The sequence below is a fragment of the Musca autumnalis genome, unplaced genomic scaffold (assembly GCF_047663935.1).
Source record: "Musca autumnalis isolate F117 unplaced genomic scaffold, ASM4766393v1 scaffold_3, whole genome shotgun sequence".
NCBI classification, from domain to species: Eukaryota; Metazoa; Arthropoda; class Insecta; order Diptera; family Muscidae; genus Musca; species Musca autumnalis.
Genome location: NW_027411866.1, coordinates 75131793 through 75154173, shown reverse-complemented (window position 1 = coordinate 75154173; position 22381 = coordinate 75131793). Strand labels below are relative to the sequence as shown.

General features: G+C 36.5%; 1 protein-coding gene across 19 annotated transcripts in view; it reads left to right on the top strand.

The window, feature by feature from the left end:
* The window catches only part of X11Lbeta, an 815486-nt gene that overhangs the window by 781686 nt on the left and 11419 nt on the right, over nt 1-22381 (top strand). For 17 of the 19 annotated variants that reach the window (XM_073971805.1, XM_073971802.1, XM_073971787.1 and 14 more), the window contains 2 exons: nt 16476-17039; nt 17097-18101. In XM_073971805.1, the coding sequence (XP_073827906.1) occupies nt 16476-17039; nt 17097-18101 (1569 nt within the window). The remainder of the gene's footprint in view (nt 1-16475; nt 17040-17096; nt 18102-22381) is intronic. The other 2 variants (XM_073971804.1, XM_073971803.1) reach the window with 1 other exon arrangement.

Sequence of the window (22381 nt, the reverse complement as noted above, 5' to 3'; positions counted from 1 at the left end):
TATATAGTTAAAAACCAGTAAGGAAAGCATCAAAGTCGGTCGGGGCCGACTATATGATACCCTACACCACTGTAAATATGTAAAATATATATGGGAGCTATATCCAAATCTTAACCGATTTCGATATAATTTGGCACATTTATTTCCAGGCCGAATTCAGTCACACATTCCAAATTTCATCGATCTCGGACATATATAGCATGTTTGGTTCAGCAAATACGCGAAGCCGGACGAAAAAATATATGGGATCTATATCCACTATATCTAAGCCACTGGCTGTACAAATTGATTCATTCGAATATATTGAAAATAATTCGCATAATGATTTTGCAAATTTCAATTTTTATGCATGTAACTTTGAAATGCTAAACTCTATATTTGATGCGGTGAACTGGATGTCATTATTTGCTAATTTTTCGACTAGTCATTGTTATGATATATTCCTAAACACAATTTCCAATGTTCTCATTGAAAATGTACCAAAAAAGAAATCTAGAATGTATAAGAAACCTTGGTACAATAGCAATCTTACAAAATTAAAAAATCTTCGCAACAAATTTCATAAAAAATTTAATAAATCTAAATGTCAAGAGGATAAACAAATGTTTATACAGTATCAGCGTGAGTTCAATTTTCTTAACAGCTTTCTATACAAACAATTTTTACACAATAAGGAGAATGAAATTAAATCAAATCCTAAGGCATTCTGGTCCTTCATTAAATCAAAGAAGCAACAAAGCGATATTCCATCCATTGTTAGGTTCAATGGAAGAACTTCACTATCGGGCGCGGAAGCCGTAAACTTTTTTGCAGATTATTTTAAGTCTAATTTTGAAATTCCATCAATTAATAATGTTGCAATTAATACACCAGAAACAAACTTGAACATTGGCAATATTATGATTAGTACACAGGAAGTGTTAGAAGCCATTAATGAGCTAAAATATGATATTAAATGTGATTCTGATGGTATATGCGCTTTTTTTCTAAAAAAGTGTTCTAAAAGCATTGTTTGTGCTATATCTCACATATTTAATATGTCTCTAAAAGAGGGAGTATTCTTGAATTGTTGGAAGCAGGGTTTCGGAGTCGAGGTATTTTTGGCTCGACTCCGACTCCAGAAGAGATTTTTTCACGACTCCGGCTCCGACTCCGACTCCGGGTCGACTCCGAGAGTGAATTCCTATATCACTCAAAATGAATAAAATGTGCAAAAATTTGTAACTTTTTCCTATATTTTGGCCCATATAGGCGAATGTGTTTGTTTTTCCTTACATATTCATTAGAAAGGACATTCATTCGAATACATTCGAACATATTAATATTGTTTCTGCCGAATCTTACATTGAAAAATAGCAAACTTTGTCGTTTTTTTTGTTGCACGAGTGTTTTCTGGACGGAATTCTCCCGCGTGAGAAAATCTTTAAGCTTTCAAAATATGTGAAAATGAAGGGGCAATACAAATCATAAGGACAACATGCAATAAAAATTATAAGCAATTCATGACCAAGTTTCAAACTGGATGTAAGCCAACATTTCAGTGTGCGTAGTCTTAAAAAGAGACCACCAGTTGTAAAGCTCAATAAAAGCCATTTTTCATGATTTTTTCCGAGAAAACTACGTAACTTTTTGGCAGATTTTTTTCTTCAAAAAGAGAAAACAAGTGAGCCAAGGCTATAGTCAGGTCGGGGTCGACAATGTGATACCCTACACCACTACACATGTGCATAAGCTTTTGACTGGTAAAATTCAAAATATTAAAATTAAACATTAATACAGGTCAATTTTGTTGAAACGCATTTAAGTGCATCGTCAGTACAACTCAAATAAAAAATGGAAAAGTGGGATGTACGCCAACCATCAATAGACTTCTTTCTCTGTGAGACCCCCATCAACCCCCAAAATTTGGTGAGGATCCGATCAAAATTCCGACCTGTGATGTGATTGCACAAAAAATGGAAAAAGGTATGCATTACCGACTACTGCAATGTTTCTGTTGTTTGACCACCACGAGGAGATTTCGTGCGTGAAAATATTCTACAAAAATGTTGCTAGGAAAACTTTATGTAGGGTCGGTCCACTAGGGCAAGAAATCGATATTGTAATGTTTTCAGTGTCCTTTATCACTTTTACCCGATGATTGTGTAGAAAACTCGGATACACATGAACTATATCTGTTCCTAGCGGACAGATCCGGTTATTTGAATGTCTACATCTAAACCCTCATTAAGTATATGATGAATCCTAGGAGAAAGATTCGCCATTTGTCTGAGTTATGGTGGGATGAATCCCTAATTTGAAAGCGTAATCATCCGAATTTCATACATATGTAGTTAATAAATTATGCGAAATTTACCGAAATACATAAACATACGGTTTTTTTTTTGAGAAAGTACCGGGTAAAACTGATAAAGGACAATAACAACGTGACAATATAGATTTCTTGGATATGGGAAACCTACCATATAATTTTCGGTGGAACATTTTTGTAGAAAATTTCATATTGTTTTACTTTTTGAGTTCAAGAACAAAAAGGACATGTCTTTAATAGAAGATAAGGATAACTTCTCATAAAAACCAAGATGAGAATACCAATAGACCTTTGTGAGAAGACCAGTAAGACTTCTGACGAAAGAGGTTGCAAAAATGTAAAAGGATCAATTGGATCAAGAAAATAATATCCTGTGAATTGTCCTTTAACTTAGTATAATATTTATTTATTTATTTATTTCAGTCTTAAGAATATTATAAAATTATTCCTTACAGACTATGCCTGAATATATTAAGTGTTATATACATTTAATTAAAATTTAGTAGAGAAATAAATTTAATCAAATTTTGTAGCAAAATATAATTTGAAAGATTCTTTTGAAATGCTAAACTCTATATATTGTTTATATTTCTTTTGAAAATTTATGCCAATAGCATTAATATAACAAAAAGCTCTTGTCAGTGGACTGTGAAGAGCATAGTTAACGCGATGAAGTGGAACATTAAATACATTGATGTATCTCATTTGCCTAGGAGGTACATACAGCGGTATAAGCGACAACAAATCAGGCGAGTCAATAGCGTTGTTAATTATATCAAAAACAAAAAGAGCAGAATGCAAGTTCCGTCGCTGCTCCAACGTTTGCAAGCCCAGCAGTAAACATTTTGATGCATATGCTTCATGATCATTAAACGTAAATGTTCTTAGAGCAAATTTGATAAAAACACGTTGCAATCTTTCAATTCGAGATATTTGAGTTTTAAACAGTGGATCCCATATAATAGAGGCGTATTCAACTTTAGATCTAACATAAGATGTATAAATAACTTTCAGAGTATATGGATCTGAAAAGTTATAGCAGTTTCTTTTAAAAAAGGCCAACATTCTATAGGCCTTCGGCAGAATATAGTCTATATGAGGTTGGAAAGACATGCACGAATCAAAAACAACACCCAGATCTCGAATTGATGTAACTGTTGCCAAAGTATAATTACCCAATGTAAACTTACACTGAATAGGATGACTAATTTTATGAAAGGAAATGTGGAAGCATTTTGTAATATTAAGCGATAATTTATTATTCCGGCACCATAAAACAAGATTATCTAAGTCTAGTTGTAAACCAACAGCATCAGACAGAGAATTTATTTGACGAAAAATCTTAAGGTCATCAGCATATAGTAGAAATTTGGAATTTTGGAAACATAGTGCAATATCATTAATAAATAAATTAAACAACAGAGGCCCCAGAATACTTCCTTGAGGCACTCCTGATGTTTGTAGATAAGGATTAGATATAAATCCACCAACATCAACTCTACAAATTCTGCCGGATAAATATGATGAAACCCAACGTAGGAATGTCGAGTGAAACCCTAAACATTTTAATTTAGATATTAATATAGAATGCGGCACTTTATCAAAAGCTTTTGAAAAATCCGTGTATATTGTATCCAATTGACTACCTTGCTCCAGTGAAGAAATACAATGCTCACTGAACACTGTAAGGTTAGTAACTGTAGATCTACCAGAGTAAAAACCATGCTGATTAGGCGTAATAATAGCTTTAGTTAAGAAAAATATTTTTTTGTAAATAATATGCTCAAAAACTTTAGAAATGCAAGGCAATTTTGATATTGGCCTATAGCAAGTGACATCACTTTTTTCCCCATCTTTGAAAACTGGTGTTATTAGTGATGTTTTCCAACATGATAAAAATAAACCATCTTTAAGCGAAAGATTAAATATATGAGTAATAGCATAGCTAATACTATTAGAACAATTTTTTAAAAAATAAGAACATAAACCGTCAGAATCAGATTTAAAACTGCACTTAATTTCATTTATTGCATCAAGGACCTCATCTTTGTAAATCTGCATGCAACCTAAGTTAATATTAGGTTCAATTATATGACCTTCATCATAATTTGACGAAGGAGGCTCAAAGTTGGATTTAAAAAATTCTGCAAAAAAATTCACTGTATCTACACCCGACTGCGAAGTTTTTCCGTTGAAGTTAACACTCGCTGGAATATCAGTATGTTGAAGTTTTGACTTTATAAAAGACCAGAATGATTTAGGATTTGATTTGATTTCATTTTCCTTATTAAGAAGGAATTGCTTATAAAGAAAATTGTTCAGGAATTTAAATTCACGCTGATAGTGAACAAACATATCCCTATCCCGAGGGTCATTGAACTTTTTAAATCTCTTTTGAAATTTGTTTCGGAGATTTTTCAATTTCTTAAGATTTTTGTTGTACCACGGCTGTCTGTACTTCTTACATTCCATTAAAGGCACGTATTGAGAAAGAATATTCACTGTTGTATTTAAAAAGATATTATAACACTGTTCCAAAGGATAATCAGCGAATAATGAATCCCAATTAAGAGAATCTAATATAGTGTTTAGCATGTCAAAATTACAGTTCTTAAAATTGAAATTTGGAGAATTACATGAAGAGGTAAATTGTAGATATTCAAAAGAATCAATTTCAATAGCAAGTGGGTTATGATGGGCATTAGGTGGGGAGATCATAATTAATGGCTCAACAAGTTTATATTTGCAATCAATAGAAACAAAAACAAGATCAAGAAGTCTGTGCAATTGATTAAAAATGTAATTTATTTGAACTAAGTTCATGCCAAGAAATGTGTCTATGAGATTAATTTCATGCTCTTTGGTTATATTAATAGAAGATAAAAAATTACTATTATCGAATTGAGTCCAACTAACATTAGGCAGGTTGAAATCCCCTAAAACGCATATAAAAGATTTCTGATGAATATCCCCATCCAATGCCGAGATATTTAAAACATGTTTATCATAAATACTTCCTGGACTACCAGGTGGAATATACGAAACACATAAATAAAACTTGATATTAGCTCCACAAATACATACAATCAGCTGGTCGAGTAAACCGTCATCAGTATCCAATGCTTGAAGGGAAGACGTATAATTGCGTTTTACAGCTATAAGAACTCCACCTCCTCTTGAACAACCAGTAATATAAGCATTTCTGTCCTTTCGATAAACATTGTATAGATTGACATCAAAAAATTCAGCAGTGAAAAAATCAGGATTTAGCCACGTTTCAACCAAAACAATGACATCATAATCGACTTGTGATGAAAACTCAAAAATATCTTTTGATTTTGTGCGCATACCAGATACATTTTGATAGTATATTGATATTCCTTGATTGGCATTAACTATGTTTGCTGCTGTTGCATTGGATTCTTCTGAAAATTTACGAAAGGCCGCACCTTGATGTCAATAGGCCAAAGACTTGGATCCAAAATTTTATTATAAAAGCAGGCGGAGATTCCAAATTTAAAGTTCACTTTTTTTAAATTAGCTGTATCAACATCTTTCTTTATGAGCATGAAACATTGCATGTGTTCTTTAGCAATTTTTGATTTATTTGCAACATAATTAATTATTTGTTCACCAGAAACACTTGGCTTGAAAGATGATAAATGCACCCATTTTTTAGACTTTATGATTTCCAGCTCTGTCGGCTCCGAGCTCGAACCAAAAACAACGTTGCGCCTTCTACGTGTGCGTCGTCTCTGCACTTGGGTAAATCCGTCAGTTTGGTGAGAGACAGTATCAAACATGTCATTCTGAACATCACGAGCATCAAACATTTCTTCACCCACGTGATTTGCATTGTTTCCTTCAGTATGCGTTGACGACAAAGAAGAACACGACAAAGCAGGTATAATAACTCTCCTGTCTTGTTCACCAGACTTAGCTTGAGGTTTTTTTGTTGTTTGTGGTACAACAAAAGCATCGCTATCTTTTGATGATTGAGCACTATTTTGATGAGTGTCTTTTTTATTGACATTTCTTTGATTCTCTTGTTTGCCATTATCCACAATATGTTGTTGCAATTCAAGCAACTGAACAGAGATTGTTGATTTAATAAGCTCTCTAAGCTCTCTCACTTCAACAGTTAAAGAAGAGACATGGGAAATTAAATTAGATGTTACTTGTAAACAATCTTTGCAATTAAAAACGATATTCGGATTCGATAAGAATAGTTCACCATATTTTTCATCAACTCTGGCACAGAAAAGATGATATCTGGCTCTACATAAATGACATGAGATAAATTTGTTATTAAGCGCATTGAAACATTTCGCGCACAGATTTTTTGGCGGAGGATCCATAGCACACAACCGAATAGCAAAGCAATCAGACTGAGACTCCATATACCGTTTGCATATTATTTTCAAAGAAATAATATTCCTTTTCAAAGAAATAATGATTTTTAAAAAAATATTCTTGTTCCAAATTTAATGTTATATTTCTATAACGTGGAAAACATTTTGCCCGGAGTCGGAGTCGAGTTATTTTTTTCGACTCAGACTCCGACTCCGACTCCAGCAAAATTGCTCGACTCCGACTCGTAGACTCCGATTCCGAAACCCTGGTTGGAAGTCCGCTTATATTACACCAATTTTTAAAGATGGGAGAAAAGATGACGTGACATGTTACAGACCTATATCTAAATTACCGTGGGTATCTAAAATTTGTGAACATATAATATCTAAGAATCTATTTTTTTAAACAAAATCAATTATTTCTACCCAACAACATGGATTTTTTGCTGGGAGATCTACAGTCATTAACTTAGTAACATTTAGCGAATATTGTATATCTGCAATAAAACAAGGAAGTCAAGTGGAGTCAGTATACACAGATTTCTCGAAAGCGTTTGATAAAGTATCACATTCCATATTGCTATACAAAGTGCAACGTCTTGGTCTGCATTCAAACATCCTACGTTGGATATCTTCGTATTTATCTCAGAGATATTGTAGAGTAAGGATAGGGAGTTTCATATCCCATCAATATCTACAAACTTCAGGTGTTCCACAAGGGAGTGTGTTAGGGCCCTTGCTCTTTAATCTTTTCATCAATGACATATCATTCTGTTTTTATAAATCTAAATTTTTACTGTATGCTGACGATCTTAAGATTTTTTCTAAAGTCGATTCTTTAGCAGATGTGGCAAACTTGCAATCAGATTTGGATAATGTTTTAAACTGGTGCATTAATAACAAACTATCTCTCAATTTATCTAAATGTTTCCATTTATCATTTTACAAATCCTATCATCCTATTCAATGTAATTTCTATTTGGGAGAATATGCTCTGAAAACTGTTGGTTCAATTCGAGACTTTGGAATAATTTTTGATGCTGGTATGTCGTTCATACCCCATATTGATTATATTCTACCTAAAACATATAAAAGGCTTTCTTTTCTTAAAAGGAATGGCAAAGATTTTTCCAATTTTCATACCCTAACGACTCTTTTTAATGCTTTTGTTCGTTCTAAGGTCGAATATGCGTCCATTATTTGGGATCCGCCCAGCAAAATTCATGCGTCACGCGTACAAAGAGTCCAACGACAGTTTGTGAATTACGCTCTAAGATCTTTTCCTATATCCGGTTCTCACACATATGATTTTAAATGTTTACTTTTGGGTCTGCAAACCCTTGAGCATCGTCGGCTAATGCAGTCTGCTCTTTTTGTCTTCGACTTGATTAACAATACAATAGATTCTGATGAATTACTTTCACACATTCCATTATATGTTCCTCCGAGGCAGATGAGGTATATTAATATTTTTAACATCCCTATTCATCGCGTAAATTATGCCATCCATAGCCCATTAATGAGAGCGTTTCGCTACATAAATGATACTAACATAAATTTTCAAAAGAAATACTGTAAATTTATAGAGTTTTGCATTTCCAAAGATGATTTTAAACTGTATTTTGTAACTAAATGAATCGATTTCGATACAATTTGGCACACTAATTTCTACACGCAGAAAAAAAATATTTTTCGCTTTTGTTGGAACAAAAATATCTGTTTTGGTTCCAAAAACGTATTTGTTTTGTTCAAACATTGTAATCCAAATCGAAAAATACCATCTTTTGTTCCAAACATAGAAAACAAAAACAACTTTCGAATTTCCGCAATATTGTAAAAATCGTTAACAATACCGATTGTAGGAACTATCATAATCTAATTTTGTTTACAAAAAGTATTGTAAACCCAGAAAACCAGCCCAGAAATTTTTGATTTGAGTGTATATACTTCTCATATACACTTTTCGCATAACTTGGATATAAATGTAGCGTATAATATTGCCATCATTGATGAACACAATACATGGTTTGCTGCATTGGCTGACAACAAAGACAAACAAAAAGCCACAAGCACCCACCACAACATAAGGAATAATTAAACACCATAACAAACTCCGGTATAACACCAAACCTCAAAGCACAATGAAGATAGAAGAATGAAACAAAACAGAAACAAATAAAAACAAGAGTCTCCTTGTTGGTATACATACACACAAAAACAAAGATAAATGCATCATGTCATACAAACAAAACTCCTCACCATAATTGTCTTTTTCAACACGGCATCGAATAGCGAGAGAAGAGAAAAAATTGTCGAAGAAAAGAGAGAACTATTGTCCAGTTGACAAAAACAATTTTTGGATTTAACAAAACCCAATTGTTGGAATCACTATACTACATTTGGAATTTAACAATATCTTTACAATACATATTTTGCTCTTCGAATATTGTTGGATCAATCATATTTTTTTCTCAGCGTGTAGACCGAATTCAGTCACATATACCAAATTTCATCGATCTCAGACATATATAGCGTGTTTGGTACAGAAAATACGTGAAATCAGCCGAAAATATATATGGGAGCTATATCAAAATCTGAACCGATTTCGATACAATTTGGCACACTTATTTCTAGACCGAATTCAGTCAAATATTCCAAATTTCATTAAAATCGGACATGTATAGCGTGTTTGGTGCAGCAAATACGTGAAATCGGGTGAAAATATATATGGGGGCTATATCCAAATCTGAACCGATTTCGATATAATTTGGCACATATATTTCTAGACAGAATTCAGTCACACATTCAAAATTTCATCAAAATGGGACGTATATAGCGTGCTTGGTGCAGCAAATACGTCAAATCGGCAGAAAATATATATGGGAGCTATATCCAATTCTGAACCGATTTTCACCAAAAGCAATAGCGTTCTTCCTATGGCTAAAAAACTGTACTTTCCAATTTTCAGCTGAATCAGACAAAAAATGCGACCTGTACGTTGCGAACAAAAATACATGGACAGACGGACGGACATGCATAAATCGACTCAGAAAGTGATTATATGTATACCCCCAAAAAGAACTATGGGTCTATTTCGTTTCCTTTTGTATGTTACATACAAATGCACAAAGACATAATACCCCTTACCACAACGTGGTGTAGGGTATAATGAAACTGGTGGATGTAATATATCCGGAACTTAAAAAGAAATATTACCTAAGAAGATAATTGTGTGCAAACAACTTCTAATACGGATTTTATGAAAGTACAGACCCAATTGACAAAAACCATATTTGGGGTTTGTGTTGCTAGATCGGGTTTAGATTTTATGGCCTCATCTAAACATGGCTAAATATTGACTTTTTACAGCAAATCGAGGCAATATCTCTGAAACCAATTCGAATCTTGTTAAAACCTCCGAAGCAAAATTGTAGATAAGAGAATGACTAAAATATTTGAAGAAATAATTAACTCGAAAAACTGCATTTATTGCCTCAAAATGCATTATATATCTGAAAACTCCATTATTTTGTATATTTCGCACAATATCTCCAAAACTGTTATATTATTCGTTGACTTATCTTTGGAAAATTTCGCCGTTGGAATGTTATTCACAAGTCTTCAGAAAATTCCATTCTTGTAAAATGCCTCTTTCAAATAAATATATCAACAATGCATTGAAATCCCAAATATGAAAATAAACAGACAATGTGAACATTGTTTGAAATATATTTTGTTGAAAGTATAACATGAAATACCGACTAAAGATCATGAAATAAGTATTTTAGAGTTTCAGAATGTTCTGGAGAAATGCTGAGAACATTATTTGGAAACTGTTTGCGAAAGGTTAGTTGGTTCGACTCCCAATAGTTTAGCTGATACTGACCAGAGTTCCAGAAATTATGTAGACATTCATATATTTTATCGATTTTCACCCGCTAGATGCTGTTTTCCCTAGTTCAACTGTTCGACACATAAGTTCTACTACTTTAGGGCTATAATATTGCTGAAGACCACAAAGCAAAATTATCTTATCTGTTTTTGAGATAAAACCTCGAACAATGGAAAAAAGGGTCGTTTTAGCCCACTTTAGATGAAGCTGTAAAATCCAAACCCGATCTAACAATGCAAAACCCAACTAGGGTTTTTGTAGTCTTAAAATTCCCATTATAAGTTGTTTTCATTTTCAGTGTTGCACAGTGTTATTCAATGGCATTATAGTTCAACTTTAAAACAATTCCGACAATTCGTCTGAGCTGAGAAGTAGAAACAAACACCACAAGTTTCTTGCCGAGAGCAGATATTTGCCACCATTATGGTCCGCGAAGACAACTACAACCCATTTGAAAACTATTTCCACTTTATAATAACTCTTTAAGAAACAGGTCAGGTCCGAATATGGACTACATCGGTCCACTTCTTCGGGTAACTCCCACACAAACTTAAAAAAAATCGCAAAATTTCAATTTAAAATTTTTAACAGGTTATGCTTGTAGAATAACTTATTTTAATAATGGTCCAAAATAATTTAATAATGCTCTAAACACCTCCCGGCAAGAAATAAAATGATATCTTTCGAAATCATTAAATTTCTTCCAAACATACATTATGGTCCATGAAGGTCTATATTGGAACGCAACTTCGACATGGCGACCGGTCTTGAGCACCAGATTGACTCGGAGGAATCATCGACCAGGATAGATGTCGTTGTTCAACGCCCCGGAAATGCATCATTCCTGCATTTCATTAGCAACGGTTTCCCAACGAAGCTGCGATCCAGAAAACAAAGCTCACCGTCACCCGTAGCTTACAAAGTTTTGGGGAAGGATCGTACAAGCAGCGGAGGAGGAGGTGCGGAGGTTTTTGCCTTCTTTATACACAATTCAGTCCTGTACAGACCTATCTCACTTGAGCTTGACTCTAGTGACTCATGGCTGGAATACATGGGGCTAGCTGTAAAGTGTGGGACTGCTTACATACCGCCGATACATAGCTGTACCCTTCGTTATATGCCAGATATTAGTCCGCTTTAGGAAGGGATAACCATCTGGTGCTAGAGAAATTCAATGCTCATCAAGGACTTTGACATTCCGTAATGGGGAATGACCAGAGGGAGTATCGCTGGCCGAATAAATTTATATTTTGCACGGTGCCACAGCTCACCAGATATCACCATTGCGGCTCCCTGTCTGATAACTGACGTGCCCTGACAGCCATTTCATTTCACTTGACTCAGACCACCACCCTATCATCGTCTCCGTTAACAGAACATCAGGCTTCATACCCTCTGGTTCAAGCCGATTGGAAAGTGTTCAGAGAATTTACCAATTAGAGAGCTGCTCATTCTCTCAGATCCTCGGGTAGCTGAGAGAACTTTTAGTGACTTCATAATGCTGCAGCCGCTTGCTACATACCTGCTGGTCGAATACACGAAATTAGAACAAATTTCCCAGCAGAGGTACGGGACTAGCAAATTTGCGCGATGAGCTTCCTAAGGACCCAAGAGTAAGGAAACTTAGTCTTGAAGTCAAGAGGTAAGTAGGTGAACATAAGCGGAAAGATTGGCTAGACTACCTAAAAAGTTGTACAGGAATAAGTAAATTGTGGGCAACGGTTAAATCACTCTCAAATTCGGAAAAGAAAGATGATAGAACGCCTGTAGCCTTCAATGGCGTGACAGATCCGAGGAGGTTTTATTTTAACCGATAATTTAAAGAACACCTCGAGAGTGATAGGCGATGAAGAGATACGCTGTATAAGGACCCTCCAGCAGAGCAGACATCACCACAATTTGCGATGATCGATGTTGCAGATGTCATCTGAAACGCGAAAAGCGTTGGGCCCGCAATGGTAATGCTTAAGCAACTGGATGAACCCGGAGTACTTGGCAAGTGTTCCCAATCTACCGTTAGCCACACATATTTTACCAAAGCCTGGAAAGTTGGTAGGATTGTCCCGCTACTGAAACCAGGATGTCAGTAGAGGCGAATCGTAAAGACAGATCTCCCTTCTGTCGACTGTAGCGAATATTTTAGAGACACTAGCCCTTCTCATGAAGAGAAGCAGTTTCCCAAAATCAGGACGACTTCCTGCAGCATTACATGACATATCCACACATATCAGTCGAGGACTGAACCTGATAAGAATTCAGAAATAGGAAGTCCAAGACCTGTAGAGTGAAACAGGGAGTTTTCCAAGGCGAGTTGATATCTCCGGAGCTGTTTAAGCTTTACCTTTCTAAAATTCTACAACCTCCAGACGGCATAGAGATATCGTAATGTAGGGAGATGCTTGTGCGATCTTAACGGCGGGTCCTATCGTCGATTACATATGTTATAGGTTAAAAATCTACATAACTGGCTTAGTGCAGGTCTTTCATCTGAGGAATAGGAAAGTATTCGCCTCTAAATCCACCGCCACATTATTCACCCTATTGGACGATTGAAATGAGGCTCCCCAGAACATATTGTTCAGTGGTGCCCACAATCTATCCAAAATATTCGGTTCGACAGCCAGTAACAAGGTCCTCAAAGCCTGTGGTGTTAATACATGACACCAGTGGATCATCTTCATCTCCCACCCATGCTCGTCAGGAGTGCCTTTCATGATCTAGAGAAAGAGGTCCAAAGGTGCAGGCGAGAACCGGTAGACCAACACTGCCCCCGCCAGCTGTCAATGCAAACACGAGCGGTTTTAGCCCATTTAAAAATTGGGCAGCCACCACAATTCATATTGGGCCCGAATTGATGGCACGATATCGAGCACACCCCCTGCATTTGGATTGGACCGCACGAAACGCCTACAACTGTTTAACTTCCCGGCTAATCTCACTCACATGTCTCCTAATTCTTTTTGTACGCAGCCAGTCCACTTTGCAGAGTTTTTGGTCTGGGCACAAAAGAACAGGAACCAGATAACTGAAAGCATATAAGCGTTGCTACAACAACAATATAATATAATTGTTCTACAAACATCCCAGATGGGACAAGGGAGACTTCTCTCACTCCGATTCACATTAGCTCAATGATATGGGACCTACTGTTTATCGCTGAGTCCGAACGGCTATTACAACCAAGGTTTCGGAGCAGGTGTCAGAGTCTACGAGTGGGAGATGAGCAATTTCGCTGGAGTCGGAGTCTGATCAAAAAAAAAATAACTCGACTCCTAATCAGGGCAATTTTTTTCTATAATTATAATTGTTCTATAAACATGCCATACGGGAAAAGGGCGAATTCTGTCATATTAATTAGTGCACCCAGATTCACATTAGCTCAATAATATGGGACCTACGGTTTATCACAGAGTCCGAACGGCGTGTATTAAGACACCACTTGTAGAGAAGTTTTACATGACTGAAATACTAAAGAAATGTCTCCAACATTACTGGGGGATATTTTGCCACCGTTGAACATTTTTGATGTTGAAGGGAGTAACCGATTGGGTCCATACTTTGGAAATCGTGAAATTTCTGCCAGACTTAGATGAGGTTCCAATATGGACTCAATCGATTTACTACTTCGGGTACCTCCCACACAAAATTTCGGAAAAGTTCAGTTTAGGACCTGTTAGCGAATCGCTTTGATCTTTGTTGTAAAAATTACTGCCCTCCATACAACGGTACAAGTTCAATCAGGGGCAAGTCCATACTTTTTGAGAAATTAGCCTGAAAGTTGCAAAAAACCCTATGAAACCGTGTGTAGTGGTTGTAGGCAATATAACTCTCGAACGGATCTAACGTTTTAGTCCAAAATTTGGGTTCGTAATACTTTGTCCAAACTTACTTTAAGTTTGAAGATAAGCCATATCGGTCCACTCCTTCAGGTACCTCCCCCACAAAAGTTAAAAAAATTTCGGAAAACCGATTTGGTTTATACTTTACACATCGTAATATATCTACCAGATATAAATCAGGTTCGAGTGTGGAGTATATTTGTCCACTCCCACGGGTACCTCCCACACAAAATTTCGGATACATTCACATTAAGGCCTGCTCTCGAATCCCTTTGATATTTGTTGAAGCAACTCGCATTCGCTGCCTCAATTACGACGGTAAAAGTTTTTTCAGGGGCAAGTCCATACTTCTTGAGAAAACAGCCCTATGTCACCATATGTAGTGGCTGGAGAGCACGATAACTCTCGAACGGATTTGGTCCGATTTCAACCGATTTGGTCCAAAATTTGATCTTCGTCATATTTTGTCCAAAATTAGTTTCAGTACGAAGATGGGTAGTACCGGTCCACAACTTCCGGTCCTTCCCCTAATATTTAAAAAATGGTATATCTTTTGAACGGGGCAACCAATTTGGTTAAAACTTTGGATATCCTAATATTTTGTGCAAATTTAGTTTAACTTCTAAAATAGCCCATATCTGTCCTCTCGTTAGGGTACCTCTCCCACAAAAGTTCTCAACATTTGTGTGTAATTACAGTTTAGGGTCTGTTCGAAGATCCTTTGAAAATGTATACCAATGCTGTTCGTTGTGGTCCTGTTTACAGCGATATTATATTTTCCGTGGACAAGTCCATGCTTCGTGGCATATTGGTTCAACATTTGTACAAATACCCTCTGAAATGACTAGTGGGCGCGATAGATATCGAAAAGATATGACTCCCAAAATAAGATCCACTTCCATAATGGACAATGTCGGTACATTCCTTCAATACACATTTTTTGTCGGCAAGTTAAAATGTCCAAAAAGAACAACAACCCAGCAAAATATTCGATGCCAATGTTGCCATTCAATCATGGGTGCAAGTGATCTGGCGTGTCATCTTTTTAGCATCTTCGTCGATGAATTTCATATGAGCGTGGACCCCAAAAGATGCTATTCATTTTTGGATCCAAAGCATGTCCTTTACACCAATGCTTTGACATGTCATTTTTACAAATGCTTTGACATGTCATTTCCACCAATGTCATTTTCACCAACCCTTTGCAATGACATTATCATTACGCGAGAGTTTTAACAACGTTGGTTGTGATTTCGAGTCTCCGACAACATCAAGCCTATTGTAAATAATTAATCTGATATATTTAGAAAAATGTGTATAAATAAAAACACAAAATTCATCTCTATTGGATCGATGGAATGATTTGTACCCATTCCCATGATGAAAATATCGGATCTTTCACGACGGCCTTTGCGTGGGTTCGAATGCTGATGAAAAGATCGGATCTTTCACGATTTCCTTTGCATTAGTTCAAATGCTAATGAAAAGATCGGATCTTTCACGACTTCGTTTGAACCAATGCAAAAGATGCCATGAAATCACGTCATCGCATGGAACCCCTTGCTTCAAACTTTGCTGGAAACTTCGGAAAAGACCCTAAATACATTCGATCTGTCCGTAGATGAAAGTTAAATTCACAAAGTCTGAGGAAAATCTCTGTCGGCAAAGCTGACTGATACTTTTTTATTTGTTTTATTTTTTTTTTTTTGCTATGGCCTTCCCCATTGCTTACTGAGATATGAGCCACAAAATGTCCCTCGTACTAAAGAGTAGTAGTCTTTGTTACAACGCTATAATTTTATTCCCCATATTCTCTCGGCAATGTTCCGAAAGCCCCGCCCAAGCGGTATTCTTACGAGATAAAAAGAACTATGACTTTTTACGGTAGACTATTTGATTAGGCTTATACTTTAGCTACCTCTACAATCAAAGTGCGCTGCGTCCGTTCACCTTGGATTGAATAATTAGTCATTTTCATTTTCTTCTGCATACTTGGGTCGTCAGTTTTGCGGGATACCTTAAGGACTCCTCCACCATTGAGCAGCATATCCTTATTTCCAATTTCTATTTCTCCTTTGCAGGTCTCTCGGGTGAAATGAATGGCGGTGTTTCAACATCATGCTCCAACTATGCTAAATACTATGCATCCAGCATGCCAGTTCTGGAGGATGGCCTATCGTCGGGTCACACATCCGATACGGAAAATAATAACCAAAATAGTTTATTGAATCAACAAAATTCTGGTATTCATCACACTCCGCTGGGTGGTGGCATCTCCATGTTGATGGACATGAAACGTGTCTCCACCAACAACAGCATCAATAGCATGAATAATACCACAATTTCAACAACAGATGGTGTTGGCGGCGGTAGTATTAGTGGCGGTGGAAGTGTTGTAAATGATAAACGTAATACAACCATGTCCCCGAATCTATTACATGATTCGTATTTAAGGAAAAATGAGAGCCCCATTAATGGTCTAATGGTGGATGAAGGTATGCGAGAGCCAATAACAACAACAACTGTAAGAACCAAAAATGAAATTCGTGATGCCAGGGAAATAATTGGACAAAGTCCCAATGCCATAAGCAATAATAAAGTTTTCAAGAATATTGATCCGGATCTTGATTCACTTTATTCGATAAGTAAGTTTACATTATTTAAGCAGAGAAGTTTTTCTTAAAAGATTCATTCTTTTGCAGGTGTTTTCCATCGCAATGACATGGTGCAAATGACACCACCACCCCCAGCTCCGGCTCCACACCGTAAACCCAATGTCCTTTCAGCGGAGCCGGATATTTTACAACCCACACCTTATAGGGATGGGCGTTCAGGTTCCAATAACCTAGGTTCACCTACAAAAGCCAACAACACCACCACCACACAATTGAACAATGGCAGCAGCAGTAATGGCAGTGGTGTTGCACTGCAATCGAATACCTCGCCGACCCAACAAGCTCAAAGTATAAAAAGGGCAGCACAACAACAACAACAGCAACCACCACCATTGCCAGAACGTAATGCACCGGCACGTTCTCCATCGCCTGTGATGAATTCTCCAGTATGGCTAACACGTCACTTGGAAGTAAATTCCCAAAAGGGCCTGCTGGAATCGCCTTCGGCCAACCACTCCAAAAATCTAAGTGCCGATGAAGATGATGTTGATACCGATTTGGAAACAGATCGTTTGCTAGGTCATCAACGACTCGATGACCAGGGTTATTATGATGAAAATAAGACATGGGACCGTAAACCCGCGAGATCTTTGCTCTCGAAAATCTCTCCCAAACAGGTGCCAAGCACCAAAACACGTAACGGTTATAATGCCCTGTTATCCTCAACACCGGAAATCCCACCGCCAGTACCGCCGAAAAATTCCTCCAATAAATTGCTGGACATAGGTGGGTCAATGTCCTCGCCGGAACATAGTGATAAATCACCAATCAAATCAATTGACATACAAGATTGTGGCTTAACTTTGGGTTCACCAGGTGGCTCAGAAGGTTCCGGTTGCATGAAAAAGGATCTGGACAATGGTATTGGTGGTGGTGGTCCTGCGAGTGGTAACAGCAGTACAGCTAGCGGTAATATTGTCAATAGCGGAACAGGTGGCAATGCAGGTGGAGGTGGTGGTACGGGCAGCAGTGTCGGTTCCACCGGCAGTACAACCGGCGAGAAAAAAGTTAAAAAGAGTAAGAACAAAGAAGGTAAATTATTGGGTTTATCTTCGTGGCAAACATTCAGTGTTGTCGTTTGAAAAGTCGTAAAACCAATTTTAGTACAAATTAATTAATTATATATAAACTATTTATATACATATATATCTGAGAAAATATATATAAACATATATATTTGTATTTTATTTGTAGTTGTGACGAGGATTAAAGTTAATGGAAATTTTTTAAGGAAGTTTTAGAATTGTTTTGGGGAAAATTTGTAAAATTGTTACATGCAGAATAATAAGGTCTCGTCGTATTTTTTCGTATTTTCAAACTTGTGTTCCTAGATCAGGCATAGTCAAAGATCGCTGCGTATGATGGAAGCGGATGTAATATAGCGAGCACATCCATATTGGACCTGGGTTTTCCTCAGTCCCGGCCAAAGGAATCCGGAGCACATATTCCGGGATATGCTCCATAGAAAAACGACACAAGCACAAACATATTTACACTGAGGTGCCACTCGCTGACCGAAACGCTGATTTAGTGTTGTTCCGGATCAATCCGGCGTCGAAGAACCGAAATTCCTTGAGTCAGATGAACTAACGAACTATTCAGGCTAACGAATAAATACGAATATTCCCAAAAACATCCCAGAGGGTTCAAAGGAGACTTCTCTTATATCAATGAGTGCTCTCGATTCATATTCCCTCACTGATATGATACCTTCTTTTTATTGCCGAGTCCGAACGACGTGTAAAACACCACGTGTAGAAAAGTTTTACATGTCCGAATTAGTCAGAAAATGTCGTCTGTCGGTCCGGAGGTTTCTGGGAGTCCATAGAGTTAGAGATTGAAAAGATATCGCACCACCAATGGCAAATTCCGATATGACTCTACGTGGTTTTGACATCACTTTCCTGAATATTTAAAATCAAACGTTTCAAACATGTTGTTAATGTTCGCAAATGTTCGACAAGTCAAGAATCATGCGTGTCGAAATGTCACCTATGTTTGTATTAGAGGTCAGGAACATGGCGTGTGATTTAACCATTGATCACAGCTTCCTCTTCCAGTACTTTAGCTGCAGTTGTAGCTATTGGTTTCGCTTGTGTTAGCCAAGTATGCGACGTAAGACTATTTTTTTGTCCCATCGCTTTTGTGTCCTGTTTCTGTTACTCGACAAATGCCATTTTAGCAAGTCAAAAGTGTCAGACGACTTTGCCGACAGAAATATTCCCCCAACCTGTGACATTATGAATGAAACAAACCAAATAAGGGTCGTTTTATCCGCTAACATATCAGAACCTGTTCTTAAGCCTACATGTTTGAACTTTTTTGGGGGAGTTAGCGGAAGAAGTGAACCGATATAGTTCATCTTCGAATTTGACGTAAGTTTGGAACGACGATAATGATGTACAAAGATTGGACAAAATCGAGATCTCCCTTTAGAAGCCATAATAATAATTGTTCCACAAACATCCCAGAAGGGACAAGGGAGACTTCTCTCATATCAATGAGTGCACCCCGATTCCTATTAGCCCAATGATATGGGACCTACTGTATATCGCCGAGTCCGAACGGCGTGTCTACGACACCACTTGTAGAGAAGTTTTACAAGGCTGAAATACTCAGGAAATGTTGACAACATTACTGAGGGGTATTTTGTGGACTTCTGTTAGGGAGATACCCAAAAGAGTGGACCGATATGGTTCATCTTCGAATATTATTAAATTTGGACAAAATGTTACGAGAACCAAACTTTGGAGCAAATCGGTTGATCCGTTCGACAGTGATCGTACGCTCTGGCCAGTCAGACAGCCGAACGGATATTGCAAAATTGACTCCAAATTGTCTGAAACGGATTTTGCACAAACGTACTTGGGATCTAAAACCATTTTTTCGATGAGGCACATTTTCAACGTACCAAAGTGTATATACCCTCATTAGGCTGAGGGTATAAAAGACAGCCGAACGGATATTGCAAAATTGACTCCAAATTGTCTGAAACAGATTTTGTCCAAACGTACTTGGGATCTAAAACCATTTTTTCGATGAGGCACATTTTCAACGTACCAAAGTGTATATACCTTCATTAGGCTGAGGGTATAAAAAGCAAGTGAAATTCCTCATATGTGTCATAATGTGGCCGCCAAACATTCCATCTATCAGGATTAGAAAGCGATTTATTCGTTGACAAGAGCTTTCTGGTAGCAGTTCCTTAATTTCAGTTGGATTTATGGATATGGAATCCAAGCGACATTGTGCATTGCAATGTCACGTCAAAGTGGTGTCTGGCAACTTATAGAAAACATCCATAATTATGGGACATCCTTATTGGCCGTGCTAAAATTCGAGTATTCAATGTGCTCAGCCACTCAGTTCTAGCCATTTCTAATGACCATTGACACCCCCAGTTCCAGATGGTAATAGTATTTCGGTGCACAATCACACTACGAGTATCAGAAAATCTGAAAAAAAAACAAGGAACTCCCCGTTGCAACCAACAATGCTATATTTACTACCTGGCTGACTCTAAATATCGTAGGAACGGAATGAGGCTTCAAATTCTTAGTCGAAGTTTCTACCTGTTTTTGGAATTCATTATGGAATCTAAGAGAGTGTTGCACTGATGGAGTATACATTGGTTTAGTCTAATCACCTCATTATATGGTTGGACCTAAGGCATAGATGAACACGATGAGCACTCGTCTTTACGTTTTCGTACGATTCACCATACAAATGCTCCCTTTGTGTTCACCTCATCCCCAACTAAAACCGCGAAACCTTTATAACAGGAAGTTTATATAGTTATAGTTTATGACGTTTGCTAAAGCTATTTGTTTTAACCCACTCAGAGCCGAGAATTTTTTTGCGAGAAAACTTAAAATTTTATATGAAAATGATATTTCTGAGATTTTTTAAGCATTTCATAAAAATAACTTTTTGCTCAAAAACGAATAGTTTTCCTGCAATCGGGTTTTCTTTTAAAAATGCCAAAAAGAGTAATATAGGTGTGTTCTTACAGGACAATCCCTTAATTTTTGATTGGGAAAGAACTCTTACTACATTCCTAAAGTATAGTACACATTGACAAGCAAAACTGACAGTCATCGAGGTCTATTTCGTGAATATCAAAGCCTAATTTAAAAATTTCTTTTATATTCTCTAAATAATACCGTAAATATTGTATTTCAAACGTTTTTAGCGAAATAAAAGTTGTTATTTGCCGGAAAATTGTCCTTAAAGTACGTTGACTGTCAGTTTTGACTGTTAGTGTGTACTCCCCTTAACAAATACCTGAATTTATGTGAATGTAACATTTATGATTAAATTTTTATCGTATATTTAAATTTTTCATCAAAATTCGAAAATTACAAGAAAGTCGATTTTTTATATTGCTTGCCTTTTTGACCAAATGCGTGGCAATGCGTAGGCCAAATGAAACTTTATAAGCGTGGAATGATAGACAACAGACAATACTATAAGAAACTGCAAAAAACCAAAAATATGCGGAAATACCCGAGTTTTACGTAAATTTTTGTAACCATTTTCTTACAGTAAGAAACATAATAAATCGTCCATCGGAACAACTTCGATCCTTTCTTATTTGCTCGGCTTTGAACTTAACATTATTTCACTTCGTTATTGTTTTCAAATTTCTCCTCTGGATTTTCTTATTTATCACTCATTTTTTAAACGGTTGAGGCTCCGAAAACAGCTGTTGGGATATTTACAATTTTACTATTGCCCTTTTGAAACAAACGTCAATTCAAAGTAGGGGTGGCAAATTTCCATTAACTTCTCTTCGTCAATAGCGTTTTAAAGTAAAAAGTAATTTTAGATGTTGTTTCAAATTATAATTTGTAATATTACAGATGAATATTAATTCGAATTATATATTTGAAAGTGTTGTATACTTAATATACAATATAGTACATGCAGTTGAATGCGGTTATAAACAAACTAAAGAACTACATTTAAAGATCTACATTGGTGTTTAGTATATACATATCTTGAAAATTTCCTCCTAACCGTTCATTCGACTGCATCCCATTAATATACATACATATATGAACTTTAGATGAAATATGTGAACTAATTTGCAAATAATATGTTGTTTTTTTTTTCTTTATGAAATATATATTTACTTTTGCATGCATTCCGTTACGTTACGTTTTGCGTTCAAATAATAAAAAAACCAAATCCAATATTTAATCAAAACAATTAAATGTGTAATCGCTTAACTACTCCATCTCGATGTCTACGTTCGTTCGTTCGTTTATACTTTGTAAGCTACAAATTCTTTTTTAATATAACAACAACAA